This window comes from Anser brachyrhynchus, assembly GCF_964034855.1.
Source record: "Anser brachyrhynchus genome assembly, chromosome: 4".
Lineage (NCBI taxonomy): Eukaryota > Metazoa > Chordata > Aves > Anseriformes > Anatidae > Anser > Anser brachyrhynchus.
The window spans coordinates 7,563,861-7,589,671 of record NC_137698.1 but is presented as its reverse complement, the minus strand read 5'-3'; the positions used below and the strand labels follow the sequence as shown (position 1 = coordinate 7,589,671).

Below are 25,811 nucleotides of genomic sequence, written 5' to 3'. Positions count from 1 at the left end.
AAATAAGTTTGGGAGTTACGTTCAAGACAAAGTATTACTGATAGCTCTGCAAATATGTCTAGTATACTCTGCAGGAAAAAGTTAGTACAATCATCCTTATCACTGCCCTTTGTAAGAAAGTATTCAGTAACATACAACTACACTGAGCATCAATTGGGAAAAATTGGAAAAAAATCATGCTTCAAGTACAGCCTGTCAATAAAATACAGCCTGCATGTGGATGCTCTGCTGGCAGGAAATTCAAAGTTCATAGTGGCAAACAGCAATAACAGAGCAGTTAAGGTGTTAACTATAAATAAAAGTTTCCTCAGTTGTGACTTTTAAGGCCATAATGCTTACTGTCTCTAGCCAGAAGCGATCAAGGTCACTTCGTCTCTGCTGCTTGGTTAGTGTAATTAGCCATCGGCCTCCTCGCTTGTTTTTCTCATCTTCCCACATGGGTTCAATCCCATCCTGCAAATAACAGTCAGAAGTTAAATCAGATTTGGTTTGCATTTTTCATCAGGAATAACCAAAAGACCAGTGAGAGCTGAAACTGCACGAGAAGAAAAGAAGCGTATAGTTTAAGATTACATACCTGTCCAAAAATGGTCTCATACCAATACCAAAGCTCCACAACAGCTTAAAAAGTACACTTTCTCTAGTGATTTTTTTTTTGTTTCTACAGAAGATTCACAGCTCATGCAGAAGTTCTGGCCACAAAGTATTGCATTAAAAAAAAAAAACTGCAGGAACAGGCAAAGTCAAACACTTACTTTGTCCTCTCTGAAACCAGATAAAATTAGCAGCTACTTTCTGGAGTCCTTATTTTAAATCTTGGACTCGGTGCAACATTGGCCAAGTGCTTCACTTACGTGATGATTACTTTGCTGAAAGATACCCTGGCAGGCTATCTCAATGACTTCCTGCACACACAGGCTGGGAATAAGAGGGTTTTAATTGCTAGGACCACAAAAAAATCAGCAGACCATTTAGAAGCAAGTCGCAGTCTCATTCATGCTTTCCCAATGGCCTGCACTGAATTTAATGACTCTGGATGCACCGATCCAGCAAAGAAGCTAGTTGCCACTCCCACACCAGCAGCTACACTGCTCTTCAGGAAAGTTACTCATTAAAAAAGAAGGTAAATGTCTAGACAGAAATTCAGATAAGAAGTGGCTATTGAGAGCTGCACTACAGAACTTCAGCTGCACATCAATTAAGTGTTCAACATACAGGATGGAGCGGTGCCAGTTCACTTTCTCAAATTTAACACCCTCACTGGCAGCTGCAGAGCTCAAACTTCATCACCTTTAAGAGGAACTCTTATGAGGTCACCACTGAAGGACAACAGCAGATCACTCATAAGCCCACAACAGCTGCCAATTTTATACCTGTTCCACACACTTATTAATAATTAAGTTTTTGCTGATAATATGCAAACAGAATAGACGCACATAAAGACAAGTTTAGGATTCAGACAAAAACATAAGCATGACCCATCTGAAGGGCCCACTGTTTAACATTTACCGGTAACGTTTCTCAGTCACCAAAACCACTGTTACCTCCCAAACCCAAGCATCACCATCTCTTCACTGCCTCAAGCTGCTGGGATTTACAAATTGCATACAACCTAATGAGGAGGCCCAGCCAGTGGCTATGTTTCGTAAGGAAAGGAGGAACAAGGCATCAGTACTTACAGGATCATTTACGTATCGGAATCCAGAAAGGTAGCTGTATGTTAGAAGCACTTGGTAGAGATTAGGATTTAATTTAGAGCTCCAGATAAGATGCCCACTCCAGACAAGAGGCAGGACTTCACATGTAATTTCTCCTCAGCATTTCCTATTTCTAGCTTGAACACTGTCAGGATGCTTTAACTGCCAGCCTCATGTACAATTTCCTATTTCATGCATAAGGAATATAGCACTTAACAGGTGCTGCGAAAATTAATTATAGGAATGTTGTGCACCTGGCTAGGAGCATTCATGCAGAATACCATAGAACATTGCAATCTTGCATAGAGCTCACACATCTTAACTCACTTCACGTGACATTAACTGACAGAGCTGGAAAATCCTTTCCCATCATACAAATTGAGACTTAATTATTCACACAAACAGACCTAGAGTGATGACAAACATAGCTGCAGATTAAAAAGTCTTCATGTTACATGTTAAAGGAATTACTTGCATTTTCAGAACCACTGACTAACCATCTGATTTTCAGAGGGCATGTGTTTGAGAGTTCATAAAAATTAACACTTCCAGGACATCTCCAGCTATGCTCCTACATGTCTGAAGCAAAACATTTGAAAACATTTCAACAGTGTCTTGCTTAGTTGCAAAACTATCGACCAACATCCACAACTCAAGAAAAAAATGGTTAGCAAGCATACCTTAAAGAGCGAGTAGTCACAACCAGGCATTAAATTACTAGAGAGCTGGATATGGTTGTATAAACTATTGGAGGGAAAAAAGCAGGATTAAAAACTAAGCATTACTTTAAAATACAAAATTTTAAGAAGAAATTAAGACATATAACAATAAAAATACAAGAATGAAACATCATTATAGTTATTTCAGACGTAACTCTATTACCTGAGTATTTTTCAGCAGTATAAAAGCATTAGCTCTAAGATGTTCTGGGCTTACAGAAGCAGAATAGAACCTGGTTTATCAACACTTGCTGGGTTCTTATACCATAGTATTTTCCAGAAGTACCATTCCTTCTTCTAAACTTCCTTTTGACGATTATTAGAAACTTAACTCACTGAACTTTCACGGCAACAAAGAAAGTTCTGTGTGCATGCGTATTCTATACCCATAGATGAAATAAGGATAACAATGTACACTTCTAAGGCTACTCTCTCTGCAGAGTTATTTTAAGATGAACATTCAACTTGATCTCTGGTTGAAGACTGTAGGTTAGGTCTGAGAGTTCAAATTGAAATAACTCGAACGGCAAGAACAGGTGACTGAATGAACAAACCAAAGGATACTCAAAATTAAATTCACAGCTATACAATTCAGAGCAAAAAGGCCAAAAGGGCATACAGTCTCTTCTTCTAGCAAGGAGTGGCATGCTTTTGTTTCCTGCACTGTTAAGGTCTGACTTCAGAAAAAGGCCCGTGCACATCACAGCAAATTGCAGTCCAAGACCGACTAACATTCGGTCATGGTCCAGCGCTAAAAAGGAAACTAATTGCTGTGATATCCTAACAACTAGGAATCGGGCACAGGAATTTAAAGAGCAAGTTAGGGATTTACCAGCTTTCCTCCTAAGTTCACATTAACCTTAATTTCTCCCCAAAACACACCTAATTCCCAGTCTGACCACTAGGGAGGCATAAATTCTCAGTTGCTGGTGACTGACTTTATACCTAGACCAGAGTTATCTAAAACCTTAATTTTCCAGAGCGGTCTTGATTATGACCTCAAAAACTTACACGTAACCAACTTTACTGATGAACTTAAAATGATCTGACCTCTCATCACATACCCTGCAAATTACTATTTACACAACCATCAGTCTCCCCCATAGCAGGAATGCACAAGCTGGTTGCAAGAACAGAATCCCACTGCTCTCCCTCTGACTACACTGATACTTGTTCAACATCTTCATCTGTTTCTTCCCTGATGGTGCTAATTTCACTGATGAGTTTAATTATTCCACACTTCAAGACACCCTCTCTCCTTTACTGATGGCATCTGAAAGAACATACGCAACAAGAGCCTTAGGAACCCTAACACTCAAGGTAGCACATAGCACCTAACGAAGATAGAGTATGAAGTACATTTTTCTATTCTCAGTCTCACGCCACTTACACAGAAGATTTTTTTCCCCATATTCCATCATTTCGGAAGGCAACGCCTTCCAAGTCAGCCACCTGAATTTAACTGAAGCAAGCGTTTGGAAAGCGCAGTGCTCCCTTCACAGGCTTTGTTCCTGCTCTTTGAGCCTATCTAATTGTTTTTGCAGACTTGCAATTCAGAATGAAAGTAGCTTCTTCTTTAACCTCTAATAAAATTCTTCCAAGGATGCCATTAATTTTCAGTCTTCCAAGCACTATGCTCCAGATTCAGAAATTCTTGCATATTTGAGGTGAGCCAGCTATGAGAATTTAATGAGTTTACAAATTCAAGTTAGTATGTAGAAAATCACGTGTGTATTATTTACGTCACGTATACCATGTGTAAGCAGTGTTATCAGCATTACAAAGTGCATTTGAAATAAAGAACTTCTCCAACTGCACTTAGTTCAAAGACCCCACCTTCAACGTTGTAAACAAATTTCATCTATATCCGAGGAATTGCAATTAATGGAGTACTTTCTTTGTATGTTTTGACTTTGGTATAAAACTTTGCTAATATATGCCAGCAGCGTGCAGATTGCAAAACCTTTACTTACGCCCAGAAGTCTTCAACAGTATCAAACTTGGAGATCAGACGAAGATTTGCTTGCCAAGTTTTGCTCTTGTCATTTTTAAAAAACCAGAGTGCCCATCTAAAGGGGAAAAGAACATAAAAAAATAGCATCTAGAAATTTAAGCACATTACAAATAAAATTCAGTATTGTGTATTATTATATCCAAATCTCAAGAGATTAGCGTGGAAGCCAATTTTCATCAATAAGCTACACGAAAAACCTCAGTTCTCAAATCTAACTCTGCAAGTCAACAGTATTTGTGTTTAAGTTACGAGAATCATGGTAGAATTGATCACTCCCATTCAGGTATGTACTTCAAATACCTTTGGATCATTTCTGTGACTCAACTTCTAAGCCGCAGATGTTTCTCCTCATTGCCACTGGTTAACTACAGTCTCCTACCACAAATAACCAATTATGATCTAAACCACCATCAACTAGTCAAACCAGGAACACAGCTCCCTTTCCCATAATTTCTTTAGGGAAGTTACAAAACATAATTTTAATAATTCCATAGTTTTAAATATGACATGAAAGTTTCCCAAGCACTCATATACTAAGAGAACATAAAGAAGGAATCTGCTTTAAGCTCGTTGCTAACGGCAACCATCTGTACAAAATCACCAACTTTAGCTCTATTTCAAGAGTTTAGAATTATAGACATGAAGATTAAATTAACATTTCCACCCCATTTTCTTCAACATCATCTCCACTGAGTACAACACGTAGCATAAACTGAACCCTTACACTCAAAGATGTTCTTTAAGAATCTAAAGTGCACTGTCTAAAATGCTGGAACAGGATACCTGAAGAGGCATTTAATAAAACAGGTTTATTTTTCATTTTGATCATTTCAGTAGTCTTGAGCTCACTCAAGTTAGCACTAGAGTAGATTTATCTTCCCAGAGTACTCCTGAAGTTACCTGCTGTCAATCTGTTGTTTTGTGGCCTTTCCTGACACTTCAAACCTTGTCTTAGAAGTTTACCACTTTCTAGTAACAACCCCGTGACCACTTATAAGACAGTGTCAGCGACAATTTAAGCAAAGCACTTACAGGAAAAATAGGAAGGATAAAAGTAGACAGGAGAGAATAAGGGAAAAATGAAACGCACGCAGCACAGCACTGTAGTGCAGCATGATTCTCCACGTTTGCTCAACACTTACAGAAGAGAAATGAGTAAGGGGGCCACTTGGCAGCATGCTCAGTTCGGGGCAGTACTTATCAACAGTAAGTACTGAGGACTCCACAGCAGCTCCTCAGCTCTGCAGCTTACTTCAGTTTGGGGAAAACTACCTCCTAGCTGCTCTGCTTGAAGTGTACACGTTCTCCTGGAGTCGCTTCTGCGCACATTTAAAGGAATTCACCCTGTTAAGCTTAAAGAGATTGCTTTCCTGCAGGAAGATAGTCCAAGTGCAGGTTTATCAAGAAGCTTTGTACTTGAGAAGTCCTCATTGTCTCTACAGCAAAGTCATAAAGCAGTAGCAGCTTACTAATTTAAGAAGCACCTGTTTTTGCATGCTGAACACAGAATTTAGTAAGGAGGGCTTAGATTTTTCAGCATCTTTACTTTCAACTGCCGCTCCATGTTTTCCTCATTAAACAGGAGAATTCAAGTACCTTGCAGCTTTCTCTTTAATGAGACTTTGACACAAACGCATGCATTACTACTTCGCAGGGTTTCTTCTGCTGAGCTTCCTACAGGTAATGACATTGTAACTGCAGACACCAACCACGCAGATGATCCAAGGCTAATAATAAGCTCTTAGGCTGACTCAGTTTCTACAACTTCCTGTTCTAAATGAGAGAAAAGTCGTAAGATGTGAAGAAGCCAGCCCAAGAAGAAATATGAGAAGCCTTTACAACTGCACCTTAATTGCCAGAAGTATGAGGCAGAACAGAAGGACCTTCAGGTCTGCTCAGCAATAACTTCATCTCAGGCATCAGCTTCTTAAAACGTATCAGACAACAAAAGCAGCAAGATCTCCACTTGCCTCCGCCTAAATAGGAAGCCTGTACTTTCTCATTACCTATCTGCTGCAGAAGTTCCTTGCTGCAGTATGAAAACTTAGAAAAGATTTCAACTTCCATGGTAGCACTCTGAAAAGGCTCTAAATTCAAACAGGATCAGATTACATTTTCTCTACACCCTCATTCATTGCAAAGATCTTCAAAACACACTCAAAATGCTGCTAGAAAACAAGTAAGGTAAACAAGACATTTGGAAAGCCACAGACATTCTTCCATCTTTGGCAAGTTTTCCGTCACGCTTCTGTACTATTTACCTGTTTTGTAGTGGATGCTTAATATACTGTTCAGGGCTGGCAACCTCCTGAGTAGGTGCTGGCTCGGTTTTTTCCTCTTCTGAAGGCTGAGGGTTGGGAGTGGTTTCCTGTTTGAAGAAAGGAGATTAATAAGTCCCTTCTCAATTTTTATTGAGGTACCTCAGTTCTTTCAAGTAACTTTAAGACTGCTAAAGCTAAAAATTCCCTCTAATTCATCTCGGACTGGGGGGGACAAATCACACCACAGCAGCAGAATTTGCATCCCTTTATTCTTCGCCATCTGAACGGGTCCAATAATACTAGCTGCACGAATTCACGCTCTGCTCTCCATTGACTTGCTTCCTACACCATTCGTTTCCATCTCTGTTTACTTAACACACTTAGCGCTGTCTCAAATTAAGATGAGTTATTTCAGGAATACACAGTATGGTACGTTATATAGAATATGCGCCTCTAAATTAATTCCCAGAACAATCATGTTTCAGAATGAAAATGTGAATTTTCGGATCAGACAAAGCATCACTGGAAACAGACATACAGTCCTTGCTTATTTAGCAAAAAAAAGGTGTTATTACAAGTCTGAGACGTGACCAGAACTTTCAGGTCTGAAATCAGGTATCATACAAAATGGCAGGTAGCTATCTTTATTTCAATATCACTGCTAACAAAGCTTCAGGCACCAAACATACGTGTCTAAATTATTAGCTCTTGAACACCAAACCGAAATTTAATTACACATATGCTTTACCACAGATTAGGCTGATTCCATGTATTATTTTCTCAAATCTCCAGAGAGTACTAGAGATGTCAAATATACTTTAACACGAAGAAGTGAAATAATATATTCCCTTTGCATGTGAAACCCCTCAAGCTTGTCACTCGAGAAACCACCGTGTCAGGTTTGAAATTCTAATGCCATTCCTTCAGAGCAGGAAACAAAGCGTTTTTGTGAGGCCAACGCTCCCCCAGTTACCATCATCTCTCCCTAATCTGCAGTCCGCACTAGAATATTGCCGACAAGAAATGAGGAATGAAGCTCATTTCCTACAGCTACCAGGAAAAAAAAAAAGCCCATAGAGCTGCACACAAACCACTTCGGTATATATAAATATAAGCCAGTATTAACTACAGCAGGTCCAAAGACTCTAGACATTCCTTAGAGCAGCAACACAAAAGTAGTACTTAAAACTGAACTTAATCTTTGTGGTCTTAAAAGAATAAAGCAGCATACGAGTGGATTAAGGAAATTAGCGGATTAAATCAGTCATCTAATTAAGGGAGCAATTTCCAGTTTATCATCACCGAAGCTGCTGAAAAGTGGAACGGATTTCAAGTGATAAAACCAACACTTCTTAACCTTCACAGGACCAGTTGGCAAACTCTTCAGGTCACATCTAGAGATCTGGCTTAACACGAATTTTCCTTTCATTATCAATGTATCAAGTACCATTAATTAAGCACAGCAGTACGTTTTACTTCAGAGAAATTACAGTTAAGCTCGGGAAAGAAAACCCAAACATGCTTAGTTTAACTAGCAAAGATCTCAGTTCAAAAGCTAACCATAATTTCTGTCACATTTGAGAATGCCTTCGTACACCCCCATGCTCACAGTGAAAAGACTGAAATGAGACGGGCCTAACAGGGGCAGCGACAATTAGGATACTGCTCTGATTTACTCAGTACAAGGGGCAGGTAGTAATGTTTCCTGCCTCTTACGAGAAGAAATGCTTTCTCAAGATTCCCTAATGAGAGCCATCACTGACAAACCCACAGACGCACAGTGTTAAGCAATCTGTCAAATCTTCAGTGTTACAAAAAACTAAACAGCTCTGCAAAAAAGAATTAAAATTTGAAGCACTTGCTGACGCTCTATCTGAATAAAATTCCTAGTGTTAGCCCCGTCTATTTTAATTTGATGCAATCAGATATACACCTTCTCCCTTAAGCACACACGGGATGGTCAATGCACAGCGGCTGTGAAATACACCTAAGAGGTATTTCAGTACCTCCCTTTCAGTTACAGCTTGCATCATACTACAAGAGGTCAAGACATTACCAATAACTACAGGTTAAGTGCTGCCCCATCTGTGACTTAGAAGAGTTAGAGAAAATAGATGTGTAAAAAAAAAATCAGAAGAATCTTATTGGTGTTTTAGAAGTAAACTAAACACAGGATTTTGTGATAATGCTTGTTTTCATTCAGTGTGACATCTAATATTTGGAATTGATTTAGAAGTGCTATTGCACTGAAGATTTACATCCCAAGGACTCTGACAGGTGCAGAGCAACTTCCAAAAAACGCTTTCAGTTGAAAATCTCACTCACATTTGCTCAGAAGATAGCTGTCACCATACAAAGGGTGGATCCTCATGTCTCCCTGGTCACTCCTCTAGAAGTACAACAATCTAAACTGAAAGAATCGATACAAAACTATCGCCATTATTATTATCGCTATTATTAGCCCTGCACATGCTCAATTTCACATTTTTTAATACAAGGCAGTATTAGAAAGAATTAAGGTAGCACCTGCAGACAACACAAGAACCTGACAAGCCCCAGTGCCTGCCCTGTGTACCGATGGTCACCCTTCACAGGTGAACATTTCGGGCTCTTGCCCAAAACAGCACATGACAGCTTGCTGCCACGGCTCAGGATTACACAGCTCCCCTCAAGAACAGAGCCAGCCAGAGGAGGAATTTTTTGAGACCAGGCTGCCCACTGAGGATAGGCACAGCTGCACACACCATAAACTCAGGAACAGGTGTGAAGCTGCAAGCAGAGCTTTCTGGTTGGTCCCAGACAGAAGCTTAAAGCAGCTAATTCGTGCTACCACTTATTTCCCTGTGCTGTCAAACAGAAAACAATTTTTAGCTATTTAACCATACCAGCTCCCATGTCTTTTCATCTCGCATTTATCTCCTCATTCTGACCAAACAAATATTTGTACAGCAAAGCATTTCTCATTAATCAAATACAAAGCATGCAAGTTCACTAACTGGCAAAGTCCCTTCCTTGCGCCCAACCTCTTTCCAGGCACTGAAATTCAACAGCAAGCCCCAAGCAAGCACCTAACACACGTTTTCAATGATTCTGTGGAGACAGCATCACTTAAAGTTATGCTGTATCCATTTTTAACAACTTACACCTTGAAATCTTGCAGTTGCTACACTACTAACTTAAAACCAGACCATCTCTGCCAGCAGTTTCTGGATTTCCAGATTAAAATTCATTCGTAATATTTTATTCTTGCTCATAACCAATGCATCTTTTAACCTAAAATTGACTTTGCGTCTACTATTAAGCTAAGCCATCACTGGGTTTGCTGCTTTTAAAGCAGACGTAATAAAAACAGGTAGCACTACCAGCTAAACTGGAAAGCTTCATACGGCCAATCCTGCTCCTCACGCACAATACAGCACGTAATTAAGAGTGACATTTATTCACTACCCACATGCTTTTTGATGTAGGAATGAGCCTGCAGAAGTCTATGAAACATTCGCCTACTCAGCATTTAATGACTGTGCGTATCTGCACGTTACTTGCCTTCTGACACTTGTCGCTTTAATTGCTGTTACTCATTCCTTCTCCGCGGCGCGTAATGGCCAACATATCAAAGGAAGGTGTGCGTGTCACGGGGACAGGAAGTAAGGCTACTTACTGAAAAGCTGCGTAATCAGGTTTGGCTATTTAAGAGAATCGACTAGCTCTACCAGGTCTCACCCCGTGTTTTCAGGTGCTGCCCAGACCTCATTCTGGTCGTTTAACAACCTACAGGCGTTGGTCAGGAAGTCCAGTTAGAAGAGACGTTCGTGCCCCAGCAGGATGCCACTTCGCACTGCTAGGCATTCCTGCTGAAAGTTAAGAGAATTCAGCTTGTGGAAGAAGCCTGTGAAGTTTTCTTGCATTAAACCAAGACAAGTTACACCCAAGAGGTTCCACCTCCTTGTTTAGGGTTTCCAGCAGAACAAGAGAAATGCACGTTCCGGTCAGCAGGCGTCTAGGTCAAAAGCACATCAGTTATCTCCTGGTGCTTACTGCAGATAACTGCTACTACACTGCACTTAGGATAACAATTCACAGAGTACAAAAACCGAGACCTATTTATATCGAATATTCTGGACAAAAAAAGGGATTTAAGCCCACCCACAAATAAGTATGCATTGTAAGAAAACAAAATAAACGCTGTATTCTTACGAGCAACAGGAACCGAAGGACTGATACCCAACTCTTAGGAAGAATATACAGAGGTAAAAATCCTATGTGGTATGCATATTACTAGATGGCATAAAGGTACCAACAGCAACCTACTTACAAATTAAGCACTGTTAAATAGCTTTCCAGACACCACGACAAATAAATTCTAGGTATGACATAACCAAGGCCTAATAGGGAGCAACTATCCTAACAGCTTACGCTATTACTTAGAACACCACGGATTTTTAGAAGGGCATTCACTGTTAGAACACAAATTACGACATGATTTTAACAGTGACATCCCACCAAATTAGAACAGAAATGCAACACGTGTACAGGAGGACAGGAACAAGAGACTGAAGTAGAAGAGTCACACACTTCCTCCAGAGTTCGAAGGACACGCTTTGTTTTACAGAAAATATAATCTTGGCTTTTAAAAGCAGCGAAAGATTACAGCCCTTTCGACTTCTGAAACACTGGTTACATATACTTAAAAGTATCCATCAGATTTTCAACGTGTAACTCACAATCTTATGACTGGAATTAGTCGAAAGGTTACACCATAGATCAAAACATTTCAGTGTCTTTTTTTCTACCTGTATAAGCAGGCTGCCCTTGTGCTACCGTATCTCATGCCAGTCTGCACACTGCTGCTGCCCTGGCTACTGGAACATGAAATCTACAGGTGGAATAAGATGACTTGTAACACCTAACACTAAATTATATGAGACACTCAGTCAAGAAAACAAAAGCTTCCAAAAAAATGCAGAGAAGAGTTCAGGTGACTCGAGGAACAAGGGCCATCTGTAAAACTTCTCATCTCCCTTCATCCCCACTTCTGCAACAGACACAAGCACACCCCAAATTCCTGTGAGCACACCGAGCCACTCTTACAACCAACTGGAATTGAACATTGGCTGAAAAATTAAGACAATCAATTTTCAGAAATGAATTTAAAACTATTTTATAGCATACGGATGCTTAGGAGATCACTCATCAACCACAAAAAGAAAAACAAAGTCCTGGACATATCACTGGTATGCCCGATTACTGTAAAGCATGAAATGCACACAAGGTACTTGGACAAACAGCACTGGATGCGAGAAAAACTGAGTGCTATTTAAAAGATTATTCATTTGAACAACTGTTCTGCACATCTAGAAAAAAAACACTTTTAAAACGGTAAAACTTCACTGTCTTACATCCACTATATAATAAATGACAAAGTGTCATTTGCAAGCATTAAAAAACCACCTACAGTACACAGCACATTTAAATCCGTAGACCACACTTGTAATACCTTTACAGCACGAACAATTTAAAACAGACCAGGTTTTAGGACTTTAGGAATGAGTGGCTACTTAAAAGTTTCTAGTTTAAAAATAGCTTTAAAGAAAGATTCATTTCATTGAGGAAAAAGTCATTAATTCCCTTTTAAAATCTGTATTTCCCTTTCACACTGCAGGCCGTCTACCAGCATCCTGCATCTGATTTCCCTCTGTCCCCTCAAAATTCACACTGATCTTTACAAAGCTGCTGAAGGGGTCACATTTTGTCACCAAAATTTCCCATACCCTCCACACCTGCAGGTAGTATCAGAAGAAGCAACACGATTCAGTCTCATATGCTATTTTTATGCGTTAGCTTGAAATAAGTTTGAAATTTTATATGCTCTGTGAAATACACTTGTTCATGAATTGCTTTCAGAAAAATGTTTATCTCGGTTACAAATCATCTAACGCCTTCCTTCTTTTACAGTACTATAGGAAGCTTTGTATTCAGTCAGAAAGGGAATTTACAGTTAGGAAGTCAGCTTGTTATTGAAACTCTCAACCAGCACCCGAGATACATTTATCCTGCATTTCAGAAACATGCAGGAACAAGCATTCACTGTACTACACCTGAATACCGTACTGATTTCAGCCACAGCAGGTCACTGACATCACTTCAGCAGAAAGACCTGCTTAAGAATAAGTCTGAAGTTCAACCTGACCTGCATTTAATTTACATACTAACTGTCTGTCACTAATACAAAATAAATACCTTTCAGCATACCTATTTCAGGAGTTATTTTGAACTTCCTAGAACGTCCAGGCTCTACACCACTATGTCTGTAACCCCTCAGAAGTAGTATTATTTCATTTAAAGAAGGAGCAGTTTAGCTTTGAGCCCTACCTATTGATGACTAGTTGTATAAACAATCACTTTTCAAGTTATACGTAACTTGAGTTTCACCTGCATACCTTAGCCTTGAAATGGGGAATTAAGTTCTTAAGAACTGCACTTGCCCAGGTGTAAAGGTAACTGTCACAAAACAAAGCAAATAAGCGCGATGCCCATTTCCAATGTGAGCGATAAGGGATCAGGTGCTCCCATCTGAGTTACTTCCACACAATTTATCCCCACTTGCAAGTTAGCCTCCGCATCGCTACATTTTAGAGTCACCTTTGGTAAACTACTGTTTACTAAAGCGTTACTATTGGTTTTGTTGTTGACTTTGTGGACTTCTGCACGGTGTTATCTTATCACATTTACTCCTCAAAGGCTACAAATACAAGCACACTAATAGGAGACACTTCTGCATATTCTGGCAAATTAATCTGGAACAGTCTTAAAAGAGCAATCATCTGGATAGCACAAGATAAGCTGACAGCCTTAACCTTTCAGTTTTGCAGAGGTTCAAGTTTTCCCTGCAGTGGGGATATAAACCCCTCTGCAGTGGGTTTATATTTACCTAGAACAATCTTCCTGTTCTTCACAACTTCCATGGAATTCCTTACAGTACCCTAACCTCAAGTCTCAATGTTCCTAAATAGCTTCAATGGTTTTTCCAGCCTCTTAACTAGACATAAAATGCATGTTACATTTGAGAACACGCACGTTCTATGAACATCGCTGATTTTAGCAGGACCCTGCATTTAAAAAGAAATGCATTAATGAGTGCTCTGCATTGGCAGAGATACATCTTCACACTAGGGAAGCATTACAGAGGGCTAAGAGGGACAGCTGATACTGCCCTTTTCTTTCACTCCCTAGCCTATTTTCCCCTTTAACTTAATTGGCGAATTGAGGTTACCTTGCAGTTGCACAAAATACTTCTTGCAGTAACTTCTATCATGTTTGCTAAAAAAGTCATCTCTACAAACCTAGGTCCAGATTTTGAAGGTCTGCAAGAATGCTCCCTGTGATCACATGGTAATCAAATCCCTAAACACACACACAACTAAGCTGTTCAATTGAAAATCGCACAGTATTTTTGCAACATCAAGCATCTATGATCTCAGTTACAATGTAGGTCTAACTCGAAGCGTAGGTAGGAGACTTGTGAGCCACCTGAAAGGATAATAAACAGAAATTATTTAAGTAAATTTGAAAATAAACAAGTACGGCTGATATTTGTTTCTTTAAGTCAAGTATACTTTAAATAAAGCAGAATATTCAACCCCTGTGTTACTAAGTGTTTCCCTATCCTCTAGTTTTACTGGGGCAGCACAGCAACTACTGCACAATAAAGTGGATCTGGGGAAGCAAACTTGTTGGGAAATAGTTTAGTAAAATTAGTTATTTTGGGCTAAATAAGGCCCCAGGTGTAGTTTGACATACGATCACATACTTGTGTAAAAATCAATGCAGACAATAGTGTGGAGACAGGCTTGTGCCAGCACCCCGGCCAAGAAAAGTCAAAGCCATGCCTTTAGCGTCACTTCAATTTCTTATGGCCATCAAACTTCCAAGTTATTTACCACAGCACCTGCTGAGCTCCACGACCATCGCTGAGCACCGAGCTGCCGCAAAGGCCTCACCTTTGGGAACGGGGGCCATAACCCAACGATCGCATTTTGGACACAAAACCAAGTGCTTGACCCCGGCCGGCGAGCAGGGGAAGGCTGCTGCTGGCCATTTACCTCACTGCGGGGACGACTCATAACGATCCTTTTGAGAACTGTCAAGCGATTTACAAACGCTGGCGAACTTCAACCTTTCTCGTAAGTAAAAATCGGGGCTCTTGATTTGTTACGGGGGGAAAATCGTGAGAATCAACCCGCTGGAGCACAAGACCACCTCCCTTACAAAAGGTAATAAATTTTTACGTAAGAGCGGCACTGACGGAGCCCCCACCCCCCCCTCTCTCCACACCCGGGGGTCCCCATCCCGGGGTGCCCCCAGACGGCGGGGGGACCCCAACGCGAAGCCCGCCCCCCCCCCCGCCCGCTGCCATGCGGGGCCGCCCGCCCGCCCGCCCGCCGCCGCCGCAACATGGCCACCCCCGCCGCGCCGCGTGAGCCGCCCGGCGCCGCCCGCACCCCCCGGCCCCGGCCCCGGCTCCCACCGGGGAGAAGCGGCGGCGGCGGCCGGGGGAGGCTGAGGAGGAGGAGGCTGAGGAGGAGGAGGCTGAGGGGAGGGAGGGAGGGAGGCGCGCGGCGGCGCAGCGCTCACCGGCTCCACGGTCGCCATCTTAGGTCGGTCCGGCCGCACCAGCCCTGCGGGGCGGGGAAGGGGGAAGGAGGAAAAAAAAAGCTCCCGACGCCATTGGCCGGCCGGCGTCACGTGGGCCCGGCGGCCGCTCGGGGAAGGGGGGAAGGCTGGCGCCGCCGGGAGCCGGGCGCGGCGCGGTGGCCGATGGGAGTTGTAGGCGCGGAGCCCCCGCGTGCTGCCGCGTGGGGAGAGGCGGGAGGCGGCCCGGGGGGTGGGGGTGAGGGCTTCGTGAGCCCCGGCTGAGGCGCTCGGTGCTATAAATCGCTCAGCGGAGGCCAGCCCAGTGCTTTGGATCGCCTGCCTCACTTGTTCTGCGTGCCTCATTTGTTCCATGTGCCCAACGTGCGCTGTTTTGTTCTGCCTTTTGCTCCTCCACATGGTGGATGCGCACCAACATGGTGGGGCTCGCTGAATCAGTCATTACGGTTGGAAAAGCCCTCCAAGATCACCTGGTCCAACCATCCCCCTACCACCAACATCACCCACTAAACCATGTCCCTAAGCACCAGGTCCAACTTCTCCTTGAACACCCCCAGGGACGGTGACTCCACCACCTCCCTGGGCAGCCCGTCCCAATGCCTGACTGCTCTTCCTGAGAAGGAATGTCTCCTCACTTCCAACCTGAACCTCCCCTGGCACAACTTGAGGCCATTCCCTCTAGTCCTATCGCTAGTTACCTGTGAGAAGAGGCCGAGGTGTGCTGGAGAAGGGAAGGGAGGAGTGCTTTCCACCCAAAGAATGAGCCAGGTTTGACAATTAGGGATGCTGGATGCTTAAAGGTTAAGAGTAAGCTGGCAAGCCCTGGACACCTGGTCCGATCACCTAGATCAGGGACTTGGTCAAAGCATGCTGCAGGTCCCCCAAAGCTCGTGTGTGACGGGAACAGAAGCCAGCAATGTCCATCCACTTCTGTTCCCAGCACAGAAATGAAATGTGCCCAGGGTGTGCAGGCGGGGAAGGCACTGGCACATAACGCTACCAATTGAGCACTTTGCTGGCAGATGAAGCACAGAAAATCACGGCTGGCAGACATGTGTCTCTGTCTGGCACAAAACAGACTCTCCGCAGTAATTCAGAGTGTCAGGAATCGTGCCTAGCTCCACGGACGTGCCTGCACAGGGGCACGGGCTGCCAGGGCACTGCGTTGCTTAAGGACAGCTCCAGACGGCTCCCGCCCTCCTGGGGACATTGGTCTTTGTATCCCTAAGCCCCTCCGGCAGTTTAAAGCACTGCGAGGCACACTGGGGCATGCCGTCCTCCAGCCACATGTCTACCACTTGGTGGGCCACCGAACATTTTGGGTTTTAGCAGGTCATGCTTGCACATGAGCTGTGTCTTACAGATGTGTCATATTCCCTTGGTATCTGAAACTACAGAGGCAGGCTGACATCCAGCATTTGTGTGTCAGTAACAACCATAAAGCTAGTTTACTAAAGGGCTGTGTTTCTGGGAGAGCAATCGTGTTTGTTCCTGTGCTCAGAAGATAATATGTCTAAATACAGAATCCTTAGAGATGGGGTCCTCTTAAAGAGAGGAGAAGACATAGGTGAAAGGGCTCTCATTTAAAAACTGAAAGGTCTTGACATTTTGCTGATGTTTTGCTTTTTGTTCCACTATTTTAGCCGTCTCAGTCCCATTCCACTGCCAGTTAGAAGTGTATTTCTAACCACAACTACAGGGGTTGCAGCACCTATATTTTCCCCACCCCTTGGCCCTTGATTAAATAAATTAGGAGTCCTGAGAAATTTATTCCAACCGCTGTGGAAGAAAAACATTGCTTTGCTGTGTGCAAATAGCAGGGTTCAGGTTCTCACAAAATGAGACCTACCACAGCTCAGATTTTTGATGGTTTCACAGGAGATCAAAAGATGTCAAGGTTCCAGCACCCCTAATTTACAAGGAGGGTCTAAAAATTAAATGGAACGATTTTTAGAAATAAGATCTTCACACAATACAGCAGAGCCCATATTTTAGACTGCTGTTCATGATTAAAAATGACACCCAATCAGATGAGCAGTAGAAACACAGCAGTATGAGAGGGATAACACTATGTTTGAGCTCTGAGTTGGTTCCATGGTAAAAGTCTGTAGCAGTGCAGAATTCCTGTGAGCCTCCAGAGAGAGACATTTCAGTTTCCTTCCAAAATGTTCCTGTCACAGAAAGTCTGGTATAGGATCTGCACATCTCCGTTCTGCTTTACCTGCTAGACTTTGTTAGCAAGTAGGGTGTTTTCAGGCTTTGAGACTAAGTTCATTCATGCACATTCATGCAGCATCCCTTTTCTCAGGAACCTAGAAGTGGAGCTACAACTAGAGGAACGGAGGGTTTGTAATTATAGTGGTTAGAATGCTTTCAGTTCCCCCTAGAAATATACCTTTGAAAGCCCTCTGCCTTGAAATCACTTTCCAGAACTAGCACAGTACTGCTCGTCTCATGAGAGAGAGGAAGTAAGACATTACAGTGTTAAGAAAAGAGCAGGTTAAGGAAGGTTACAGAGGGACTGAGCTGCACTTTACTCAGCATTATGACTTAGAAACGGGTATTTAAGGAAGGTGTTGGGAATAGGTGAGAAAAACAGCTGTTTAGCTGTTGTTAAGTAATGTGAGATTGGAAATAAATACTCCAGATGCTGCAGCTAGGCTTGCATTCCCTTATCTGCTCCAAGCAGGTGAGTTCCTTGTACATGCAGTGAGGCTATACAAGCCACTCTTTTCAACATGCAGGTTGACTTCAGGGAATTCAGTACATTTGTAAGGCAGAATTTTCCTCTATGAAGTCATGTTTCTACCAAGTCAATCATACTTATCCAGGTATTCAGCCTGTCAGGCCCCCTATCTTCCATGCAACTCTTTTTACAAGTTGACGTTATATTTGGCATCCTGCATACAACGGGTATCGTTCCATTTTTAAAAGTGTAGTTACACACACCTGCTAGTAACTTCCCTCTGGTCCTAATGGTTTCTTACCGTTCATTTTATCAGATTTGTCCACTCTGTCTTCAAAATCCCTTCCATTTCCAGGAAGGTGAAACTACTGGTGAGTTTCTCACCAAGGTTTCCAGTTTCCTCCTGGTGAAAACTGACTCAAATAGTTTACAAACTTCTCTGCAGTGGCATGTTTTCTTTGAGTACTCCTGTTAATACCATGGTTATCGATTTGTACAGCAGAATTCTGGAAGGCTTCCTGTCTCTAATGACTGAAGAAAGATTTATTATTAGCATTGATTCCTTTTGGAAGGAGCCAATCTTACTGTTTTCTTTCATCTAATCTGCAGGAATCTATGTTTCCTTCTACTTTTTTTTTTTTTCTTGGAGTATTACTGAACATTTTTAAAAGATGTCTTCTTGTGTCTAACAACCTTCCTTATCCTGCTGTTTACCTATGCTGTCTCCCCTTTGTGCGTTCTCAACCCTTCCTTAATAATCCAAGCGTCTATAGACCTTTTGTTTCCAACACATGTATTTTATATCTAGACATAACATTTGTACAATCTACATACAAGCAATGAAGTCTCCTGTACATGTTGTACATCCTTCTCTTGCTGAACAAGCCGCTTTTCCTTGGCATTTCATTATTAGTAAAACTGAGCCAACATTGGGTTAGTTAACTACAGAACAACTCAGTCATTTTTTGTACTCTTCTATAATCTCCCTCTTTAGGCCTGATGTTAATCTCTGCAGATACAATTTCATTTCTAATAATGAGTTTGTTAATTGGATTGATCGGAAGAGCTGCTTTTCCAAACCCAAACTGTTTTTTACGGGGAGGTGTACTTCCTGTCACTCCAATATCTTGACAACAGACAAAAAAAAAATTGCCTGGCTCTAACTCCCATGGGGGCAGTGGTACTTTGAGACTGTTTCTGGAAGAATGTTTCTAGAAGTGCAAGTAAATCCAAGTCCACAGATACACTGGGCCAGCAGAAAAGTACCAGGAAGGGCTTAAAGTACTCAGGCAAATGCCTTGGCTTTAGAACTAAGGATTTTCTTTATGGGACTCCAGACAGAGGGTGTGTATGTGAATGTTTTAATAAAACAATATCTATCACTAGCAAAACCAGTACACAGTCCTGAAGAGAGGCCGTGGTCTCCAAGTCAAGGTTAGTTTAGGGTATAACATTCGACACCTAAAGGTGGTTTAGGGTATCATATTTGATTGCTGTTTCTTTATTACTAGGAGAAGCAATAAAGCTGTCTTCTCCTATATTTCCTTGTGGATCACCGAATAGTCATCGTTTATCATCAAAATGTTTTGGAACAGTAAGTTTTCTGCTGCATTCTTTCTGCCATTGAATTCACGTTAGTGTTATGATTTGGTTTTTATTTAATCAAGGGAGAGGGCTCAATGAAGTAGTGTGTTATCTGCCACCTGGTGTCTCTAAATAAAAACACAACAAAAATATATTGATGTTCTTAATCTTTTATAATACTGTTTTAAAAATAAATACTGAACAGAAATTTCACAAGAAAATAACTTGGGCATGTCTTCCTAGTGATAAAACAGAAATCTAGTACAAAAATAATTCTCTGTATGATGTAGAATGTTAACTCATGGTGGCAAAAGAACATTACCTATTAATTTTGTACATTTAGAAGGTATGTCAATACATTCAGAAGCATTAATTCCTCGCCTTGTGACATGCTCTTGATTTTATATGCTTTATAATGTTTGGTTCCTAGTAATTGTTTACAGACTGTTTAACATGAATATGGTAATTAATGAGCCTTCCTATATATTTGCCTAATATGCTGCTAGACAGATCTGATATTCCATTTTACTTGTTTGGCAACCATGCACATGCTTTGACTGCCTCTGTTTTAATCCTGCCTTTAAGCCTCTTAACATAGATAAAGATAATCCATCCAGAATCCTCTTCCTTGCTGATCATTTTCTCTTCAGCTTTGTTTAACTGTGTGTTTTCATTCTCAATGAACCAAGTGTACAGAACTATGGTTTAGAGCCTTAAGTATCATTTTACTGAAATGTGAATGTGTGGTAACCACCAAATGATACTGATGTCATATTGCATATGGCTGTGTTTGTTTTTCTTATGAGAATGCAGCATTAACCATATAAAGCCCCCTAAAAGACAGGTATGCATACTAGCAGTTTTGAATAAGATAGATAAATATAGTACAACGGAGTTCAGAACATGGCCAAGCAAACAAGTAAGCACATGTTGTGATTTGGTACACATTTTTCTTTGATTTGTTGAGTTAAAGAGGTGCAATGCCTCTAAAGATGACAACAGAAGTTATCCAGCAACTTATAGCAATGAGAGGATTATGAATTACAGTAGTCTTTTCTTTGAATTCATTGACATACGTAAGCAAGATCCTCAAAGTGGCATGGCTACCTTGCACAGTGACATCGTCTTCAAACTAAAAGGAAAATCAACACACAAGGCAAAGAGGTATCATAGTTACATCCACAAAATCATACCTTTTGACGTTGCTTTAGGAAACAAAAGAATGGTCTGAAGTAAAGAAGTGTTAAATGCCTCTTCATTAATCCTTGCGCACTTCAGAGCTCCATCAGTTTTCAGTGGGAATTTAAGTAGCCGTTAGGAACTTCTGTTTCATTCTGCAAAGCATGGCATCAAAGTCAGAGGCATGCAAGCGTAAGCTCTAATTGACTTTCACACCTGTATCTCACTGATTTGAGTGGAAATGCATCAGATCACGCACATCACTGATCTCATCATCTTAGTTTGTTTCTGAAACCTAAAAATAGAAAAAAGTTGTAATGTCTCATAAGCATTGTCCATGCTATCTAAAGTGGAAAGAAAATATTGTTAGTATTTTACTGCTGCTAAGTCTTTTTCTTTATGACCTTGACTTCAGTGACAAAAGCTGTATGAAATCCACATTGATATCAGTATAAGATTCCTGTTGAATTCACTGGACCAGAACTTCACGACTTTTCTTACATTACCATACTACAGAATAAAAGTCTTTCTCACCTCAAGAAACATCTACGGATTCTTCCAAATATCATCAGCGGTGGACTTGTTCTCTTTAAAACCTTTAACTTGGTGGTTAAATAGGAATGCTTTTTATAAAGTATCATTTTATTAAAAAAGATGTAACTTGTTTTCCTTTGTTCTTGTTATATGAGAAACAACAGGTTTCATATACATAGACTGAAAGTTGCTAAGCTTATTGGATACCTGAAAAGTGTTCTTGAATTCAGAGAAAACCATTCTTAAATCACAGCAGAAATTTTGATTCACTGTATGAACACTGCAAAAGGCAGCATTTACTTATTCAAACATAATGAAACTGAAGGATGTGCAGGATCTTCCTTTCAACCACAACTAGAGAAGACACTCTTGGAACTGCCTCTGAATACACCTGCTCCATTACGAATTGTGGTTGCAGTGGGCCTTTCAGTAACTTAATTTGCATCCCCTCTAATGGAAGGAACAAGATTGATTCAGGGGGTTACAATAAATGGCAGCATCTTTTGGCCCACAGAATTAGGCAGACTTTGAAATCCCACATCATTTTTCTTTAAAAAGGAAAAAACGGAGACAGATACTGTTTTAATGAAACTCCGTTAATTTACAAAGAATGTTTATAAAGTCTTTTTTTTTTTTTTTTGTGGTCATCTTTCAAATATTTGTGCTTGTGTGCATTTGTGATGGTTTTGCTATTTCTCTTTCTTACATGCACATACGGATACGTGGAACTGTTGCATTTGGTATGGGAATCCCAGTAAGTGCCTGCGCCATCTGGCCAAGCCATAGTTCATATTTGCATGTGGTCTAGTGCCTGGGTGGTATTTTTTTCATTGTTTCAGCTATCACTAAACAAAGAGTCATTTAATTGGGTCTTCAATGAGCCTAAACAGAAGACTGCTACTATACCCAAGAGCTTCAGTGGGAAAGCACAATTGCCCACCCCCTACTACCACAACGTACAGAAGCAAAATGACAAGGGGATCCATGAGCTAAGGCACTCTCTTAATTAAGTAATGTCAAATTCAGTGGCCATTTTCTTCCTAACCAGCAGCTGTCTCAGTTGCCAGCTGCGCCTGCTTTTCTGCAGCGACTATGTGACCCATGAGACACTGCTGACCTCTCCTCCTGCCCTTGTTTGCTAACCTCACTCACCCAGCCCTGCACCACTTTGGAGGAGTTCTGAGGACAGCAGGAATACAGCGTGGACATAAATCAAGGATCACGAATGGGCTATACAATTTCCAACCCACACGCACCTCTGTGTGTGTTTGTGCGTGACACCGGGGGACAGGCAGCTAGAAGGTGACATGAAAAGCCTGACAGAGAAAAAAGAGCTGTGCTCAAGTAGGGTCACAGCAAAGGTCAGTGAAATTCCCTGGTGAGAGTAAGCGTACCACCAGATAACGGGAAACGGCAGTGGATGGGCCTCCAGGAGGCGTGAATCAGTTCACTTATCAAATCAGAAAATCAGGGCCAAATTGGGAAATCAAAAGCACTGAAACACCACATACGCCATATAATTTTCGTATGGGGAAAATAAGATAGGGCTGTTTAAAAAGCCCTAAAATCACAACAAAAAAAAATCTTAGGCCAAATCTTTCAGAATTTGCTATTCAAGGTTGATCCACAAATGTGGTTTGTGTTATCTCCAAACACTGAGGAGAACAAATAAGTAACTTCATCAGTTCCTCAGTGAGGGAGCTCACTGTTCTAACTACATACATTTTAAAAATTATTAACTTATGCATCATTGGCTTCTCCAAGTAAGCAGTGAAACACTATGCTTTTATTTTGAGCTTCAGAAATGCAGGAAATAAATGAAACGAAGTAGCAGAAGGAACCCTGTCTACTAGCTAGAAAGGGGGTCCTCTTTTATTTTCCTAACCTGCATCATTGTCAACCGCTACAAAATCAGCACAAGCATACACTGACATGATCCCAGTAAGGGTACTGAGAGATACAATTTACTCCCATTTGTGAAGTTATACTCAGACATGAAATTAAATGTGATTTAAATACTCATAAGACGTAGTGAAGTATGCAAAATTACTAATGATGATTATAGTGAAATCTCATCAAGAAGCAAAAGATGGCATTTGAGCGGAGCACACTGGACTAGATCAATCAGAGCGCTTCAGGTTTTTTATACCATGCCAGTGACTTACAGTACTTGTAAACCCTGCTTAGCCAGGTAAACGATGCCTACAGCTCCTTAGGGTTCTTTACATGGCATGAAGTGGCAACTCAGGTGTACAAAGGCATCTGTTCTACGTTGCTTGATAGCTTGATTTGCTGGTTACTTGGCAAAGAAGCACTGATTTTTCATGGGCTGTACACATTGCAATACCTGCTAGCAACATTTATCATGTAAGAGTGATTCTGCCCAATCAATAACATTCTGCTTTAAAAAGGTTAAACCATGACTTTAATAATGGTTTCGACTTGGAATGTGCGAAGTCGGGTTGTGAATGTGTCCTTTAAAGATACTTCATGACGTTGGTTGGTCATTGGTAGCCTATCTCCAGAATCTGGACCTAAATGCTGGCACAACATGAGCTGCATAAATCAATACATAGCTATTTCTACCTGTTGAAGAAAATAAGAGTTGTAATCTTTGTATTTTAAAAGCTTCCTAGGAACATTTACTAATTCACTCTCACACTATTCTCTTTCCACAAAAAAATAGGCTGATATAAATATTATCGATGCTAGAGAAATGAAGGCAAGGATTGTCAGAAGAATTCACAAAGACAAGTGCCCACCTGCAATTACAGCTCAGTAATAGGATATTCCTTTGGTAGTTTGACTGTGCTAGCGCAAGTATTTATCACACAGCAAACCAGGATTAAATCCTGTGTTATCTGTCGCTTGGTCCTGTAACCAGCTGGACTACTTAGTCCATTTTTACCTACTGACATAAGAAAGCAAGTACATCTGTGTGAATACACTTACTCTGATAAACTAGTAGGATATGGTTTTTTGTTTGTTTGGAGTTAGTAAATGAAAACTTTCACTTAACCTCTATGCCTACGCTTTTATTATTATTAAAAAACAGTTCCAGAACACCAAAGGGAATAGAACACAGTATAATTGCAGAAAATCCTGAAATTCTAGCTTGGATTTTGATTTGCACTGTCTGGGAAGTTATCTGGATGCCAGGAAATGGGAATATTTTGTGTACCAAGATCAGGAAATAAATCACTGCCGTTTCATTGAACTCAGTGAAGTTGAAGCAGGCTTCATTACACTGCAAGAGAATCTGATCCTGCAGTTTTGACTGAAATAACAGGCTGTGCTTGCCAGCTAGTGGGAAGACAATAGAGATTTGAACAAGGAGTGGGATCCCAGCACTAATGGCTGGATCTAGCAAATATGTGCTCTGAAGTCTTTTGCAGTGATTCTCCTACTCAACAGACATCTCGCTGTGTTCGTTATAGAAAGCAACTTCCTCTTGACATACAAACCAGTAAGAAGTGTCTCCCATTGATGTTAGAGATATTTTAGTACATACGGAGAATAGTTTTGACATTGATATTCAGAGAACATAAACACGATTAGCTCTATAGGCACAGGTAGTATCTTTTTTGAGATCAACTCATGTAAATGGGAGAATAGATGGGACTAATACATAATAACATATGTATTACTCAAAGATTTTATGTGATATAAACAGATCATTTATCTTTAATCTTTCTCTTTCCAGGAAGAAAACTAGAATTCTTCTGGTAATACCGCTGTGACTCTGCAGACTATTTTTCTAATTTTAATTACTGCCCTACTGAATATCGAATGCGACAGCTTTTTCCCTCCAAATGAGAGCTACGAACACAAGGAATTATTATAGACTACAGAGTCCGACAGACTAAAATCACATACCATAATAAAAAATTTAAGAAGTTATGACCAAAGAATCAAACCGAAAATATAGCCTCACTGGTGAAAAACACAAGGATTAAGGGCCAGGAGCCTCCTTCTTCCTCAGAGCTGGAAACACATGCAGTTGACTCAAGCGCACGTTTCAGGAGAAGCTATACAAAATGTCCAGCACACGCATCTTTGGATCCTGATGAGTAAGGAATGGCAACACCATCCCTTATCAAAAATGCTCTTTACAAATTAATTGTGTGGATGTGGGAGCCTGGTTTCTGCTCTTACCTTTGCCACCGCTTTGCTGGGTGATTTTGTCACTGAGTCGCCAGTCGCTGCGGTTCCAGAAGCCCACCTGCAAGACACACAGGGGCAGCACCTCCACACACCCCCAGTTATTTTTATTTTTCGTTATTTCGGGGGCACCTGGCCGCACGCACGGCGGGACCCCCGTGGGCTAACCCCACCACCTACCTGCCCCTCAGGGCCGCCCGTCGCGGCCGTTACCGCCCTGCGCCGCCGTGGGGCGACCCCGGGAGGAGAAGGGAAGGGAAGGGAAGGGAAGGGAAGGGAAGGGAAGGGAAGGGAAGGGAAGGGAAGGGAAGGGAAGGGAAGGGAAGG

General features: G+C 41.4%; 1 protein-coding gene across 2 annotated transcripts in view; it reads right to left on the bottom strand.

The window, feature by feature from the left end:
- The window catches only part of EIF4E (eukaryotic translation initiation factor 4E), a 31,233-nt gene extending 5,510 nt beyond the window's left edge, over positions 1-25,723 (bottom strand). The window contains exons 1-7 of one of the 2 annotated variants that reach the window (XM_080590362.1): positions 25,665-25,723; positions 25,479-25,545; positions 20,804-20,944; positions 6,692-6,798; positions 4,390-4,485; positions 2,378-2,441; positions 340-453 (exon numbers count right to left, since the gene is read on the bottom strand). In XM_080590362.1, coding sequence (XP_080446488.1) covers positions 340-453; positions 2,378-2,441; positions 4,390-4,485; positions 6,692-6,798; positions 20,804-20,869 — 447 coding nt within the window. In that variant the 5' untranslated portion in view covers positions 20,870-20,944; positions 25,479-25,545; positions 25,665-25,723. Of the gene's footprint in view, positions 1-339; positions 454-2,377; positions 2,442-4,389; positions 4,486-6,691; positions 6,799-15,322; positions 15,474-20,803; positions 20,945-25,478; positions 25,546-25,664 lie in introns of those variants that run through there. The other variant, XM_080590361.1, reaches the window with a different exon arrangement.
- Positions 25,724-25,811: the final 88 nt, after the last annotated feature.